Source organism: Poecilia formosa, unplaced genomic scaffold, assembly GCF_000485575.1.
Source record: "Poecilia formosa unplaced genomic scaffold, Poecilia_formosa-5.1.2 Scaffold370, whole genome shotgun sequence".
Lineage (NCBI taxonomy): Eukaryota > Metazoa > Chordata > Actinopteri > Cyprinodontiformes > Poeciliidae > Poecilia > Poecilia formosa.
In genome coordinates this window covers 507,004-518,890 of record NW_006800309.1, presented here as the reverse complement: position 1 = coordinate 518,890, position 11,887 = coordinate 507,004, and the positions used below count along the sequence as shown (strand labels likewise).

At 38.9% G+C, this 11,887-nt stretch overlaps 1 protein-coding gene across 1 annotated transcript in view; it reads right to left on the bottom strand.

The window, feature by feature from the left end:
* Nucleotides 1-842: 842 nt before the first annotated feature.
* Nucleotides 843-11,887, bottom strand: part of LOC103154011 (microtubule cross-linking factor 1-like) — a 32,669-nt gene continuing 21,624 nt past the window's right edge. The window contains exon 4 of the mRNA XM_007575140.2: nt 843-1,874. Coding sequence (XP_007575202.1) covers nt 1,674-1,874 — 201 coding nt within the window. The 3' untranslated portion in view covers nt 843-1,673. The remainder of the gene's footprint in view (nt 1,875-11,887) is intronic.

The following is an 11,887-nucleotide window of genomic DNA, read 5'->3' as shown; positions in this document are numbered from 1 at the left end:
GATGAGGAAAAAGATGTGAACGCTTCTTGCAGAGCACGGTAGCTGCACTGTGTGTCCAAATGGTGAAAAACGGATGAGTGAGAATTTCCACTGCAGATGAGCCTGAACACAAACTCTGAATCATCATTTTTCAGGGCAAGGAGGGTGAGAGGCTCCTTCTTAGAAGGGATTTTGGACGTTTGCTCAACAGACAATAAACAGACGTGTGGAATGAAACGGCCTAGTCACACACCGTGAGCTAAGAGCCAGAAAATACTCCAGCAAATCAGTCATTTAGTTAGTCAACAAAAAGACACGACAAGACGAAAATAACCAGAGCACATTGGCTTTGATGAAGCTGCTTAATGTGCATGGACAGCTTTAGATAAGTACTATAGTGAGGACCTAAGGCAATGCAATATCGCATTGCTTTGGTTAGGGATTTAAATGTGAACGCTCTCATAAAATATCTAAAACAGCTTTATTCTGCACAAACTAAATGCTTTTAAAAACAAAGATTAAACCATGACAACTAGTTTACACATGTTGGTGAAACTCAGCAATAAAAGTAAAAGCATATGGATCCAATTCAGAGTATCAGCTATTTGTCTTGAGAGAAGCACATCAAAAGCAGCCGAAAGGCAAATTAATAACATTTTACAACGTTCAAAGAAAAAGTACTGGCTTTATGAAATGGAAGGAGACCTGTTTCTGGAAGCTTTGTCAGTTCACTGTTGGCTGGAGCCACACTGAAAAATGCTGTTGAATTAGCTTAAGAGTTTGGGCAAAGCACCTCTGGCTTCTTTCCATAATCAATAGAAGATACTAAATTCTGCTAATAAGTGACCAATGCAGTAAGGGTGAGGGGGTGAAAATGTCTGCAATGAAAATATAGTCAAAATTGCCAAAGGTAGATATCAAATGAAGGCATGTGTGTGTTGTACATCCCTCTTGGCTGCCCTACATCCATAAACAAGAAGAAACTTTATGAATGCATTGTGGGAACACACAGTTCACCCAGACAAAAGCAGCCAAACCCAGATCAGCTGCCAGAAACCCAACCATCCAATTCTGACCCACATCGGGGGGCCTCAGCGAGGGCCATCAGGCCAGCACAGATTGTGGAAAAGGGACACTGAGCAGAAAAAAAAAGCATGAGAAAAAGAACATGGCAACAAATTGTCTTCAGTCTGAAAATTTCAGACTGATCAGAAACAAAAGCAGGAAGTCTGGCAGAATAAATCCTATCAAGCGGAGCGTGACATCAATTGGGTTTTGTTCATCTTCACTTTGCCTTGCTTCGACATCCAAGTTGCCACTTTAGTTTTCAATGCAGTGTTTTCCTGGACACACTTGGCTAAGTAAAAAACTCCCCCGAGCGATGGCAGAGAGGCAGAGATGAAATGAACACAAGACGCGATCAGAGACAGAATCCCCTGAGGCTCCGAGACAAAATAGGCACAACAAGCATAGTTTTCAGAGACCTAAGTGAATGGGAGGATAAATCAGGATCCTCCTGAGCTGAGTGTTTAAATAAAATGTTTAGATCAGACCTCAAATAGATGTTGGACTGTAGCCGTATGATGCATCTTAACAGGAAATGTCCTATAAATAGCTCAGCAGCTCAAATCTGTTCTTTATCAAAACACTTGGTGGAGCATCAGATCGCCTGCATGCATATAAACGGGGGTCCATCACAAAACAGCAGTTTTTGTTCTGGACCAGTGGAAACCTTTTAATCTGACCTTGTCCAGCTCCTGCTGCAGGACTTGTTTGGCGACCTCCAGGTCCTGCAGCCGGACTCGGAGCTCTTCGTTCTCCTGCTCCAGCCGACTCCTCTTCTTCTCCACGCTGTCCAGCTGGCTATGGATTCGGATGGAGACATCCTTCGCCACCTGAGGAGAAGGGGAATGAGAAAAAGTTATAGCTAGCTAGTGAGTATAAAAACTGCTTAAAATCTTAAGGAATAGAAAAATAATACACTTTACCTCACTTTAGATTAAGAAAGAAATACATATCTCTTTGGCAAAATAATTTGTTTTAATAATTACTCTCGAAATGCATTACAAGCAAAATTACAGGAGTGTCAAAAGAGACACTGATCATTCATAAAAATGGGACATTTAATTCACAAGCCATTATTTGACCAGTTAATCTGTCATCAGAGCCAATTCAGGGATTTTTGTCAATTCACTTTAAGACAAAAATACTTTATTAATCTCAAAGGAAAATTAAGCATTGCTCCAGCTCATAGAAATTTCTTGAATGAGTCAGTGTAGATGCATAAGGCATTAAGGATCTCCTGCAACAGTCAGTCTCACAGCGGTTCTGGAAAAGCCTCTGACTGAAGACACTCTGTTGCCCAGGGAAGATCACGCTCAGGCTTATACATTATGAAGAATAAATTTTAAGAAAAACAACCCCAAAGACAGCAAACCCCAGACCAGAAAAAAACAGAACCAAAACAAAACAAAACTAACCGCTCCACCACAGCTCGATAACTGATGGGTAAACAACTGATGTACTGCTAAATATTAGCTGTAATTACAGCTTTATGCTCATTCACGTAATAGAAAGACCACAGCAATAAAATTAACACCAAATGAAAAGTTTGTTCCGTAAAGAAGTTGATTGTTATGGTCAATCAGTTTTTACTTTTTATATGTTCCAATTTATGTTCCAGAGGAGGACTTTTTTTTAATTATTATTATTATTATCTAATCTACGCCTAGAGCACTCAGGAGGGCTCTGATATTTCATACATAAATTGATCTCATGAAAGTCTGATTGTGTTCTCCCAGGGGCGGCTCTTCATTAAAAGTTTGAAAAGTCAAAGAGTGAAACTAAAGTCAACCACTTTATGTCTGCAGCACAGCTCTCGCTCAGATGTAATTGTTCCATCTAATTTTTTTTTTGTGCCGTCATGTAAGCCAAACCCGCAACAGTCACATAACAGGCTGAGAAGTTCAAACCACGGTCGGATAACCGCACACGAGCCGATGCGACAGTAAATCACATCGCAGCGGCTTCGACTCTATTTTCAACTGCATTTGGTTAAACAAAACGAACCAGTGAGAAAGCAAACTGTGAACAATGTGCCAAATATAACCACCTAAAAGAGAACAATTAGACATTGTAGCATTTATACCAGTGCCGCCTAAATGGCACCTTCATACGCCACCCTGTCATCTGGTTACATACATACAGAAGGACATTTTTATTTTATGTTTTTTGGAGAATGACTTTCACATGTGTCTGGAGTACTAAATTATCTCAGTCCATTAACAAATGAATTAATTATTACTTCAGCTACTCATAGTAAATTACATAAGTGATTTTTTTATTTTTTTTTTTTAATGGCAGAATAAGACAAGAAATCACCCCATTTCATTCCAGCCACATTAGTCAAACCTGTTAGAAACGGGTCATCGAATCACTGGGCCATGCTAAATTTGAGAAACCTCATTTGAGTTGAAAGAAATTCTGATGGCAGTGCCGCCTTCGTACTCAACAGCTTTTTTTTTTTTTTCCATGAATCCTCTCACGTCACATCTGCCAATCCGTAGAGCAACCCTACATTAGTGGCAGGTTTCTGCACCTCCACCGACAGCTTCCAGCCTACTATGGAGAAGAAAACGTCGTCATTGTTTTCAGGGAGTATCGTCAACGAGTGAGAAAACCGGAAGGGGATTGGTTGTTGCTGCAAATCACTGAACCTGACATCCTGGGCGATAATTTACAGCTGGCACAGAACTCTCTGTGGATATATCAAATCTCATCTCATTGTGCTTCATTCCGAAGTTGGATTTATAAGACCCAGTGCGTCTATTGTTAAAAAAAAATAAAAATACCCCTGTAAATCCTGCTACATCCTTTAAAACTTCATCACTTCCTTTGTTCTCACAGCATATGTAAATCAGAGGAGTGGAGTGTCTCTCCAGGTTGCAGCAATATTTCATGGGAAGCACAGCACCGGCTGACCTTTGTTTTCGGCAAAACTTGATCAAAAAACAATAGATTTATTGGTGAGGAAATCAAGGGTTTCTTTCTTACGCTGCTTGTTGAGATGGTTTCAGCCAGAGGAGTGACATGAGCAAGAGCAACACGGTCACTCACAAACAGCGCTGCCAGCCGATCCAAATTTAATGGTGTTCTGATGTTGCAGTGTAATACCATATCTAAAAACCAAATTTATTTCTTTTTAAACCTGAATGCTGTATTAGATTTGAATGCATGAAACTTTAATGACTCCCATTGGAAGCTAATCAAAAGGAAAACGAGTGTGCTAATTAAGTCACTCATTGGCTCATAAAAGGACTCAAACTCCATTTATTAAACAAAATTTAAACATTTGCACAGACCAAACCTTGAGTGCTGCTCCACACTTGTAAATTACTTTTGATAAAAAAGTGTCTGCTAAACGACACAAACCTAGATGGGAATGATCAGTGCTCTAACTCAGTGTAGGCCTGACTGATTCATTATCCGCCGTCTGTTTGTGAGATGAGTTTTCAGTCAATATTCAGACCCACAGGCCCCAACCACATAATGCATCTCATAAAACGTAACACAAGACCGGAGAGTTTGTTTGAGGCAAACAGGCATGGTTAAATAGTAACTCAAGTGTTTCCGGATTACACACACTGAATTTATCTAACAATTAGAAACTCAGATGAATCCATATTTCATTTCGGGGACTTTGTTCTTTTTTGTGTCGACACTAATCTGCATCATATCTCTACATTTGTTTGTTTGTGTTGTTGTTTTTTTCTTTCTCTATAGAGTTGCCTGTGTGCCTGGGCATAACTGTTTGCAATAACGCCAGCCCCTCAGTGTGTTTGTTTGAATTGTTGCCAGTCTGCAGCTGAATCCCACAATGATGGGCCTTGTGCTGCCCACTCCTATTTTACCCAAGCAAACCCTGCCTGGGCTCCACCATGCTCCGATTCATGTCGTTTTATAAGTGTGCGTTTTGTGCGTTTGCACACTGGGGATTTTGATAAAGTTATTTAGGGCTCTCTGTTGTAAAGTTAGATATAAATATCCCAACAATACGCCGCTGCAACGTCTTTTCTTGGACTTATTTGTTCAGTTCCAGTTCATTTCCTATAATTTCCTGGTTTATCTTCTTATTACAGAATTCCAATATATTTTAGACCAAAACAATTTATTACACGGTATTATTCAGATGCAGCCATTCTACTCCGGGAAGACGTAATCTGAAACGTGTATTGTTGTTGTGCATCTTTACAGAGATAACATTCCCAACAGTACGCACTAATGCTATTGTTAAAGTGCTCCTTTAACAATGGTGTGCTGATTTGGGAAAATATCTGGCTGTTTAGCTACTGAGTGCACCACAAACTTTTTAACTGTGGTAATGGGTGTTCATAAAGACCCAGCACCATGTTGAAACTGCTGACATTTGAAAAGCCGTACCAAGCTGAGAAAAAAAGTGAATTTAATAGAGATCTCATAAATCTTCTTGATCTCGTAAAATGTAATCCTAAAAAGTCCAAACTTAACAAGTAAAGGGTTACGAACAGGTGAGGCGACATTTTTGTATTCTACAAGAGTTGCACTGATGCAGCACTAAAGATACTTTCTCCAAACACTCTACTACTGCTGAAATGAACACTGATATTAAGGTATGCAAACATATGTGCAGACCACACACATTCTGGATATAAACTGATTAGACTTCTACCTTCAGATCGGCGCTACAGAGCACTATTTTCAAAAACCAGCCGCTACAGACCCAGACTGCCTCTGATGAATGCAATGAACAACCATACAGTCAGAGTAGTCAGCTACTGTGCTGTGAAACAGAATCAGCATGTTTATAATATCACGAGCTGCTTTCCCTCTTTCGTCCTTTTCTTCGTGTAAATACACATACATGCTGTTTCACTTATCACTTGTTTTATTTCCTCTAAGATTATATATCATTATGTAAACTCGGAGTTCTTACAAACCCCTTTGTAAATACAATCTGTACCAATGAAGGTGATTATAACAACAATGATAACGTTAATTTTACTCCTAAGCTGTCAATAAACAGACATTTTTGTACATGAATTTTTAACTTAACTCTAAGAATGATGTTTTTGCAAGGTATTTCGTCAAGAAAAGCAAGGGAAAATGGCAACAGCCGTTACAAACTGCTGGCTAGTGGGACATCAGGCGGCCACATATGATTTGTTTTAACTCTGAAAACTGGTCAAAGACCTCTGGCTTTCCAAGGCAAAACGTCCACTTTATTGTGTCTTCTATCAATTGTCCTGGTTTGGGGCTCAGACAGTTTGACTTCCGACTACAAATCGAATGCGCCATGAGTTCATGCCAGTTCTCTTTAGTTCTGATCCTCTTCTTCTATAGTGTCCTATTGCTTTAACATCACTTTGTTGGTCTTTCACTGCTGCTAAATACTTCACTGTTCTTCAATGTTAAAGGAAAGAATGGAAAGAATTTCACACCATCGAAGCCATTATTTTGTACCTAGCAACAGCACTTTAAGTGTAATTAAAGCTCACTTAGAGGGAAGCAAAGAGAAGAAAAAAAAACAGAAGGAGCTGGGAAAGTCAGTCTTTCTCTAATGCTTCTTTACCAACGCATTATGCAAAGCATACACACACACACACACACACACACACACGCACACAAACCAGTGCACAAACAGCCTCATGTTTATGATTCTACTGCAGTCACTCAGTGAGTCACCAAAAGGATATTTTTCATGGAAAGCGTGTGTGACTGTGTGCGTTCGATTGCGGTCAACAACTGGAGTCTTGTTCCAGCTGTAATTCTTGCATCTACACACACACGCAAACACACGCACGCACACATACATACACTTAGCGCACAAAAGCAGCTGCATGTAAAACCCCTCTGACAAAATCTACACAAAGGAGACTTGTTAAACTGCAGACCGTTACGGAGAAAAAGCAGCTGTGTGTGTGTTTTACGCTGCATGTTTGATTTTTTTGCACCCTTGTACAATTATAGGTTTAAGACTCCAAAAGAGAACAGATGAAGATATTTGATTAGTTTTATTTGAAAACTGTTTAAATAAAAGTTTGACAAGAACTTTTTCCTTAGGAATCATTCCTGTCAAAATGCTTGATAAAAACTGTGAAGAGAAAATCTTACATGAAAAGCAATACATGCTCTACACAGATAGGTGGACAATGTGACATTAACATTGAAGTTACTGTCACCACACTGCCTTATTCCCTAAGCAAAACATCCACAAGGTCATTTATGATCATGGTTGGTTGGTTAATTAATGTTTCAATTAAAGCCTAATAAAAAAAAAATTAAAAAATCCAGATTCAAAGTTTTGATTTGTTTGTCTCGATTCAAAGTCTTGAGTATGAAGTTACTGATGACAGATACCAGGTTTCACCTCAAAACAGTTCATGCACTGCTGGGTCAGAGCCGGTACAGTAACATATGGCTGTGTACATCATATGCAGATGGGAGAGATGTCTAGGTTCCTGTTTATGTATTTATAAGGATTTATTTATTTACTTAGATTGAATTTGCTCAAACTTCTTACAGGATGTGACTGTCAACTCCATATCAACAACTGCTGTCTTACCTATAGCAACAAAGGCAAAAAAAGAAAAAAAAAAAAAAAAGCATGACACTTTCTGAAAAATGTAAGTGGAAACAGACAAACTTTGCAGAAGGCTTGTTTACCTTATTGGGATATAGCAACATAAATATAATCTACTACAACACTGTGGAGAAATGTACTCAGAAAAATCAATCGAGCAAAATAGTTTGAAATGTTATTTAAGGCTGATGTGGTTTTCTGTAGTTGTCCAAGATTAGTTTCTACTGATTCTTTTGTGTGTTAGGTAATTTTCTGTGCCTTAGCCATTCTGTTATTAAGTGAAATAAAACATAATTATTCATAGTGGTGCATAAAGCTGACATTGTTCATTGTTCACTTTGTGTTTTCATTTAGCTCAGCACTGTGGCTCAGTTTGCTCTTTACCAAGTCACAAATCACTGTGGCTTCACGCTGGGAAATGATGACTCCACCTAAATGGAAAAGTATCTCAGATCTTTCAGCCAACCTTGAAGGTAAGTGATTTTTTTTTTCCTAAAGAGCAATAAAATATGCTTACAAAGTATGGTCCTTTGTGATGTAATAGACAGCCTGGTATATTGCTGAGTCCTGCAGTTTAGCATGGAGGAAAGAGAGGGTTGCAGAATCAGCTCGCAGCAGAAACCTACAGAAAACGACTGGTTTGGATAACAAGCATGGTTATTAAATATGAACGCCATCTTGTTTTACAGGTACAGTATAAAGGACATATACCCAACTCTAACCTCTATATATAAAGTCAGGATAAACATTTCCTATAGAGATCAGGACAACCAAAACTATTTCCATTTACTAAATTATGTGTGTGAGCAAGGAAGACAAATCTCTGTCACATCTGTTCTGTCTGAAGGAATGGAACAAATTTTTAGTAAACCTGTAGAAGCTTGTGAAAAAAAATTCAGAAAATGTCCTAACAAATAATAAATGTATGTGATTTTTTTCTCAATCTAGACAAAGCTGTAGCAAAAACTCTCTGTGATTATTAAGTTACTTCGCAATTACAAAGATTTTTTGGTAGTACTAACCGTCCTAAAAATGGGAAACATTTACACTCATGTAATGTTAAGCAGTGAGGAAAATATGTTTTTTTGTCTTTTTAGAAAGTGGATGTAAATATCCAGCTTCATTTAAAGAGAAGATAATACTTTTTTTTTTTCACAAATTACAAGCCGCCTGCTGTACAGCAGACAAGTAAACACTCCTGATGAAATAAAACAAATAAAAAGCATCTCCAGAAAACAAAAAGTCTGCTAAATCAGATGAGATATTTTTTCTAATTCCCCGAATTCACAATTTACTTTATTCTAAAATCAGTGTAACTTTATAGTAACTAGCCTACAGAAGTAAAATAAAACATTACTCTCAGATATGACAAAATTTCCACGACTGAGTGATTTTCGCAGGTGGCTACCAACACGACCAATTCGGCTCCGCATGCTTTAATGCCAAGCGTCGATGCTGCTTGACCCTTAGAAACAGCCGCACAATATCATGGTCTCTAAGTGCCCACTTAGAGGATATTACATCACCCATGGCGCGCTTCATGTCTATATATAAAAGCATATGAGCGAGAGAGTAGGAGGGAGCCGTGGCGTGACAGCTGTTCCAGTTCAGCCTGTGATGGTGGGTCTCCAGAGAGAGGAAGAAAGAGCCGGAGAGCAACAGGGAGCGAGGCGGCAGAGGGTGTAGGAATGTGATGGATTCTCACCGTCACTGGCACTTTGTTTGGCTGGTGGAATGTGTGATCTCACCTCCACTATCAACAGAGATCCTTTTGATTCCATCAACACATCTCTGCATTCACGTGCCGCCTTACACTTTATGGACACACTGGTAAAGAAGTGTAAAATGCCTTCCTTTGTGGATGATCTCGAAACAAACAAATTAAAAAAAAAGAGTGAGTCCTGTCTTAGGCTCTCTTTACTTCACAGGTTTTCAATTAGATCTGTGTCTGTGGAGGGAGCTGGTCATCACGGATGTTTAATTTTGGAATTGGTGAGCATTGGTTTCTTCTTCCCACATACTGATTCACATATTCCTCCGCCTTAAAATGTTGGTGTTAGAACAATCTCGACATCGTCTGACCAAAACACCCGTTTCCACTTAAAAGTCTGAATAGCTTCTGGTAAGGTCCGTAGGTTGTCACAGTTTTCCAATCTTGGAGATTCAATTTAAGAAAACAGGGGGAAAAAAAAGAAAACAAAGTCAAAGCTTAGAACACACTAATTGCATGCTAGTCTGGACATCTTTATCTAGCACTTTAAACCATTTAGAACTTTATGGGATTATGGCAGCACTGAAAACATTCTAATTACATGTTTCATTGTCCTGAGACTGTAATAAAGAAGCAACCAAATGGATGCCTTAAAGCATTAATGTCACAGAGACATACACAGACAAACAAGAGTTGCTGTTGTTCCTCTGCAGTCTGCAGGGAAGTAAAGAATGAGACGGGAATGGTAACTGGAACCGTATGCATTATGACACATGGTGCAACAGCAGAGGGGGGGATCAGTGCGAAGTTCATGCATAGATGGAAAAACGTACATGAGGAGCAACTTACCTGACCTCATTCAGTAAACCAACTGCACCGAGTCCAGTTTTAGCTCCACGCCTCTCATTGGCACACGCAGCAGAGCATATGGTGATGAGGAAAGGATGCAGGCTTGTTCAGATGGATGTTGCTGCTTCCCTCATGTAATGATTTTTAGGAAAGTTATGCAGTGCAAGTATGGCAAGTGAGCGTTTTTTTTGTTTGTTTGTTTGTTTGTTTGTTTTAAATGAAATTTCCATACCTTCAAACTGCCTTTGGCTTTTGTAGTGTTAGGACTTTTTACTGTATAGCTTCTTAAATCAAAGTCCTGAAACTTCTCACTATTAGTGTCCCCGCAAATGCAGTAGTTTAATTTCAAGAGAGCAACGACATGAAAAACTCTCGGTTAGAGACGCACCTGCCGACACCACAAAACGATTTGAAGGTTGCCTTTTAAAAGTTCCCTTATCATAGCAATTAGTTTTATTTATTGTGAACAGACAAAGATGGAGAGCTCAAAAGAATGAAACAGAGAAACCGTGATGTAATACTTTCAGCCTTGCTTCTGCCTGCTGGACGTCTTGCTCTCTCTCGCTCTACTGCAGTCTGAATCAACTGTGAACTAATGTTGTCAAACTAAAGGAATCTCCAGCACACCTCCACCATGTTCTACGTAGTTAATTCGGGAAGCAAAGATTGTTTTAAAACTGTTTTTTTTTATGTTGCTTAGAAACTGGACTTTTAGTGAACTGTTCACTGTTCACAGTTGAACTATGAACTGTTCAACTGAATACTTTCACATTGAAAGTATTCCGATGTGAATACTTTCATAAAACATATTAAGAGATATATTGTCTACTGTTTTGCCACACAGGAAAGCACAACATGTCAGTCCGTTCTAATTTCATTTAAGTCTCAATGGCTGCTGACTCGCCAACTACAAACTGGTTTTACAGAGATTAACATGATGTTACTGTTTGTAATTTTTGTGATTGTTATTAGAAAAGAAAGTTTATTTGGCTGCATGGTTTTGTGTGTCAGGTTTTAACATTTTACATTGTGATAATCCAAAAATCTTAGTCTGATATTCTGGTAAGAAAAAAAAAGGCAAAGCAAAAGAGATGACATATCTGTTTTATGTAAAAACAATAAAAAAGTTTGTTTCAAAGAATCTATTTGTTTTCAGGCAGAAAAGATCTAGTAGAGATCCCTGATAACATCATCCCCTTAAGTGAAGTAATGCTTTGTTGGCTTCNTTATCTAATCTACGCCTAGAGCACTCAGGAGGGCTCTGATATTTCATACATAAATTGATCTCATGAAAGTCTGATTGTGTTCTCCCAGGGGCGGCTCTTCATTAAAAGTTTGAAAAGTCAAAGAGTGAAACTAAAGTCAACCACTTTATGTCTGCAGCACAGCTCTCGCTCAGATGTAATTGTTCCATCTAATTTTTTTTTTGTGCCGTCATGTAAGCCAAACCCGCAACAGTCACATAACAGGCTGAGAAGTTCAAACCACGGTCGGATAACCGCACACGAGCCGATGCGACAGTAAATCACATCGCAGCGGCTTCGACTCTATTTTCAACTGCATTTGGTTAAACAAAACGAACCAGTGAGAAAGCAAACCGTGAACAATGTGCCAAATATAACCACCTAAAAGAGAACAATTAGACATTGTAGCATTTATACCAGGACCGCCTAAATGGCACCTTCATACGCCACCCTGTCATCTGGTTACATACAAAACATTCAAGCGAG